A 5686-nucleotide genomic window follows, 5' to 3' on the forward strand; every position below is an offset into this window, starting at 1 on the left:
TATCTATAAATCTTACTGAGTCACGGCCACTTTTGTGTCTGCTATGTTGTTTAGAATCAGGGTGACTCCAAAAGGTAATAATTTGTAGATTTACATCTCTTCACTGCTTTCCGGGACTTTCAGTAACATCCATTCATTAATTCATTGGATATTTTGCTAACAGAAAAACAAGGTTGACTCCATCAAATTATACTAACATTTTAAACAAATAACGTGTGATACATGTATATTAGTGTTTGGTGTAGTGTCGGCTGTTACTCTCAGCCGACACTACACCAGATTTTATCTGTAAACCTGTAAAACTGACATTTTTATGTTGTTATTGGTCATTAGCTGTGGCAGCCATCTTGAATTAGGTTGACTTCAGAAGTGAAACGCCATTAAATGACTACTTTCTGAGTTTCTTTAAAGCCATCCATCCATCCGTTCCTCCATCCGCACATCCATCCATTTGTCCGTTCATCCATCTGTCCATCCATCCATCTATCTGTCTTTTCATCCATTGTCCATTTGTCCATTTGTACATTCATCCATTCATCCATCTGTCCATCCATCCATATATCCACCCATTATCTTCCGCTTGTTCCTAAATCAGGTTGTGGACGCAGCAGCTTGAGCAGGGAGGCCCAGACTTCTCTTTCCACAGCCATCTCTTCTAGCTCTTCTGGGAAAGATGTTTCCAGGCCAACCAAGAGACATAGTCTCTCTAGTGTGTCCTGGGTCAGGGTCTCCTCCCAGTCAGACACGCTCGATCCACCTTCCAAGGGAGGTGCCAAGGGAGTATCCTTACCAGATGCCCGAACCACCTCAACTGGCTCCTCTCGATGTGAAGGAGCAGCCGTTCTACTCTGAGTCTCCTGGATAACTGAACTTCTCACCCTGTCTCTAAGGGAGAGTCCAGTTGCCCTGCGGAGGAAACTCATTTCAACCACCAATATCCGCGATCTTGTTCTTGCTGTCACTATCCAGAGTTTGTGATCATATATTCATCTTCATTTAAAATGTTTTTCAAGGATATGTTGAGTTTTCACTTTTTAACATTTGTGAACTGTTTTTTTTTTCTTACACTATAATTAATGTTTTTTTTTGTACTCTTTTGTTTGGCCAGTAGATCATGGCAGGTGTGACCTCTGAGTCAACACCAATTAACCAAACATCGCCCAACAACTTGACCCAGGTCCCAGATACACAACAATACAGCGATGCTGAACTGGTGCTGATTGGTGCTGCCATGGCTGTTCTTGTTCTGGCCATAGTTTTTGGTAAGTACTGTAACAGACATGCCTCTCGCGGTAAAAGCGCAGATTCTTAGATGATCAGAATTTAATCTATTTATAGTTTTACTGCAGCATTCATCCCCTCTGTGCAGGTAATGTGATGGTCATCACAGCCATCCTGCGGTTCCAGCGGCTCCAAACAATCACCAACCTCTTCATCGCTTCCCTGGCTGTTGCTGACCTCATCATGGGTGTGGTTGTGGTTCCATTTAGCTCCAGTAACATCCTGCTAAATTCTTGGAAGTTTGGGAATTATATGTGCAACTTCTGGACTGCAACTGACATTCTGTGTGTGACGGCCAGCATAGAAACGCTGTGTGTGATTGCTATGGACCGCTACCTAGCTATCACGTTGCCGCTCCGCTACCCAACACTACTCACCAGGTAAACCAGTGCTTCTCACTACTTCAAGACAAAACAGAACAATTCAGATATGGTATCAGGTTTAGTCAGTGTACTGTTTAATGAGCTTGTCTGTGACATCAAGGTTGATTTTTTTTTGGGGGGTGGGGGGGGGGGTGGCTGTGGTTAAAGGTGTGACTTGGTGGAAAATGTTAAATCATTTACCCATTAAGACCCGAGGCATTCTTTGCACAATGCATGCAGTTCCACTCATTTGACCCATTAGATCCTAATGGGTCAAGTAGTGCTCCTCTGATAATTAGCCTCTTTAGTTCTTAATGGTTGTATCATTCCTCCAACAGAGATTTTATGTTTTTAATGTCTCTAAATTAGCATTGCTTTGTTTTCTTCTTCTTCTTCTTCTTCTCCATGAGGACATTTTAGAACCAACCAGTCCGTCTGATTTATTCAGCTTGAAGGAGAAACTGTGCTCCTTGTACACGTCAGTGTCTGTTTACAGATTTGCGGAGTTTATTATCAACAAGTGCGATAAAGTTGTACGGTATAACTGCGTGCTGTTCTGTAAAATCACACGAGTCAGTTGAATACAAGTTTAGAAATGAAAAGAATCTGAAGGTGCTGCGTTACAAAGAGGTGAGATCATCAGGCTCAAACATACTTGTCTTTGCTAGAGGCAAAAGGCTTGAGGTTACAAGACTTAATGCCAATGGTTCTGACTAAAATATCTCAAGATTGAAATCAATGTACTTAATTAGTGTTCTGATGCATGCTCAGTTTATCCAAAAGACCTTGACTTCTATCCAACCGCTCAATGAGAAAAGGAGGCCATCTTTGTTAAGTGAACCAGCCCATCGTTAAACGAGGCGGAGGCCTCCGTGGTCAACTGTCACCCTCTTACAATGCTGTTATTGCTAGTATCACTCAGCCCTCTGTGAATAGCAATAGCATTAGAGCACTAACAATCTATTATTAGAACACTGGTCCTAATTTTGCATGTGAACAAGCAGTTTTGGCTTTCACAAGCAAACTGGTTGATCCACAATGAGAAAGATGCTGCTTATAAGACAGTTTGTTGCAGCTCCTCAAACTGAAGAAGACTTTTGGATAAAAGACTAAACATTTCAACAAAGAAGAATCTGTCCAGAGGACCTGACTCAACCTTGTTAGATGTACTTAATTAGTCATCTTCACACATCCACAGTATCTAATTACGGTTTCGATGTGCATCTCTGTCTTGTGTGTTTTGCTTCATGAGGACATTCTCACTCTTAATCAGAAGCAAATGGAGTGAAGACACAGGGACAACTGTCATATAAAATTAATTTTAGAACATCTTTACAAATAACTGAGCTGAAACAATGAGTACCGGTACATTTATAGATGCTAGAAATAGTTATTTTTAGGTAGCTAAAATACATGTTAATCTTAACTTCAGCTCATCATTAATATGATAGTTTGAATTTTTTATAGTAAGGTTCAGTGGGTTTTGTGGTCAGTGTCTTACATGCGTTAGACAGCCGACTAAAGGTCCCTGCATACTCCATCTGAAGCGATGAAATCGTCTCGTATTGACGTGTTCGTGACAAAAATCGTGTCATTTTGTTCTCAGAGTAGCTTCACCCGCCTCTTCTCGACACATGGACCAAGCAGATATTTACTCACAGGCATACACGCCAAGTATTGTGTGATTGGTCAGAAGTTTGTGGACGTGTTTGTCAAAGCTGAAATGCACTCTGACTTTCAGCTGTACGACTTTTCAAACACACTAAATTGGTCAAATGGCCAAAAACTCCTGGATGGAGATCGTGCAGACCTTGTGTATGGTGGAGTCTGCTGAAAAGTGTGGCGCTTTGTGGCCAAACGGCAGGTGCAGGGATAGAGTGGAGACTCTGGCGGGAAGAAACCCATGCGGTGACATATACTGCAGCACCTGTGTCTTGTGGACTATAAAATTTGTGTGTGAAATCAAACGTCTCGCAACCACATGACCGCAGGTCGACTGTTCAGCTTTGAATGGTGTATTCAGGGTCCTTAATCAATTAAATTTTATAAAAAGAGAAATTCAGACCTCATAATACTCTTGTACTTTTGCATCATATAGTCATGCGATGGGTTTGTGTAACACTTTTGTGTTTTGCAAGTTGTATTTCACAGAGAATAGTTTGCAGCAGACTGCAGACCGTGTTGCAACAAAGCCAGTCTTTCATCTAAATTACCACAGAGGTTTATGTACTGTAAATAAATGTTGTTTCCAAAAGCCACACAGTGCAAGATCTGTCAGTGGAGCATCATCTCAAACTGTTACAATACTTCTGACATTTGAGTTGTTTCAGGTGTCAGAAATTTGCTTGTGATACATCAGTTTGTCTAGCTATTTATGGAAAATGCATTGTACTAAGATAATGCCTTTCTCTCTAATCAAGATACTCAAAGCACTTCGCAACACAATCTGTGCCCTCATTTACCTCCACACAGCACTCTACTACATCTCTACAAAGATAATTGAACAAATCATGTTATAGCGACTAATCAGTGCTTCAGATAGATACTTTATTAATCCCAGGGGGGAAATATAAGACATTAGATCACATTCATACACCCATGGGACACACAGCGGAGGCAATGAGGGGATCAGTGTCTTGCCCAGGGACACTTCAATATGTGATTGCTGGTGGAATTGAACCCTCAACTACCCCCTTTGGAAGACGACGGCTCTAACCACTCAGCCACAGCTGCCCCCATTGATACTCATGGAGGATTGTGAATCCCTGCATCAGAATTTATCACTGGTTCTACAAATTGAGATTATTCTGGCTGTTTTTTACCAGGATCGCTAGATAGGAATTTATGAAAAATCGTACAGTCACTTAAAAATTATTTGTTTTGACTCAAACTATCATATGTGCTGAGTTAGGGTGATTTTCTTGGTCCATAGGGTGGGTGCGGTGTTTGGTGCCTGGCGAGCACATGGTGTGTTGGAGACTCAAAACTGCATCAAAAAACATAAAAATAGGAACATTTGAACAAGTACATTTTGAGTGTTTCTACCAGCTTTGTGACTTTGTTTTGCATGGACATTTTTTTATATATATTTCCTAGCCATTTTTGTGAGCATGACTTGCAAAGTCATACTTAAGCCTGGGTAGATGATTTTGCTGCCCAAAAATCTGTTTTAACTTGTTTTGTACCTCTGCCCCCACGGTTGTGATTTAATCTGCTGGAGTACAATTTTGAAATGAAGATTTGCAGGTTTGAAATTGTCTTTAGGAGTTATAACTTCATCATCAGCGTGGCTGGACTGGGACATGTTCTACTGGAGGAGAACATTCGTGCAGGTATCAGAATGCAGCTTCAGCACTCTTGAGACGAGTTGGAGACGTCCTCAACATTTAAAAGGGTTTGAGACGACACTGTGACTATTTTCAGAGAAAGTTTGTCACATAATTTTTTTACCATGCTTAAAATTCAAGATACATGGTTGTGAGCCTCTCAGACTCACAAGAAAAAAATTGAGAACCCCCATGAATGTTACAAGACACCAGCAGTCCCAGCAGTCGCAGCCCAGTGAGATTCTGGCTTGAATCCACTTGAACATTTTCCAGCACAGATACAAATCTTCTCTCACTTAAACAAGTTTGTCACCTCTTCCATCTTTTGGAAGAAATGTTCAGTGTTTCTGTGGCTGTTTGTTAATTCCAAATGGTTTCATTGCCTGAATAGTCAGAAGAGTGGAGATTGATTTCCTTGCATTTCACTGGTGTGCAACTGGTCGGCCAACGGCATTAATTAGGGAGTCGTCAGTTTGCTTCACAGTGTTCACAGTGGTTCTCAGTTTCCTCTTGAGTTGCAGACCTGCACAGTCGCATTGCTTGAGTTTGGAACTTGTTCAAAAAGTTTGTGGGACAACCTTTCCCTCAAAACAGTCATAGAGTCTTCTTGAACCCTTCTTGAACCCACCTGTTTATGTAGTGGGTGTCTACAACCAGTTTCAAGCACTAAATCTGTATTTTGACACCTGCACAGGAGCTCTTTAAAAAAAAAATATA

At 41.2% G+C, this 5686-nt stretch overlaps 1 protein-coding gene across 1 annotated transcript in view; it reads left to right on the forward strand.

Moving 5' to 3' along the window:
• Nucleotides 1-1192: 1192 nt before the first annotated feature.
• The window catches only part of LOC119420853 (beta-2 adrenergic receptor), a gene marked incomplete at its 5' end in the record, with an annotated part of 7487 nt that continues 2993 nt past the window's right edge, over nt 1193-5686 (forward strand). The window contains 2 exons of the mRNA XM_037688277.1: nt 1193-1262; nt 1370-1661. Coding sequence (XP_037544205.1) covers nt 1193-1262; nt 1370-1661 — 362 coding nt within the window. The remainder of the gene's footprint in view (nt 1263-1369; nt 1662-5686) is intronic.

The sequence above is a fragment of the Nematolebias whitei genome, chromosome 14, assembly GCF_014905685.2.
Source record: "Nematolebias whitei isolate Nwh7 chromosome 14, NemWhi1, whole genome shotgun sequence".
NCBI lineage: Eukaryota > Metazoa > Chordata > Actinopteri > Cyprinodontiformes > Rivulidae > Nematolebias > Nematolebias whitei.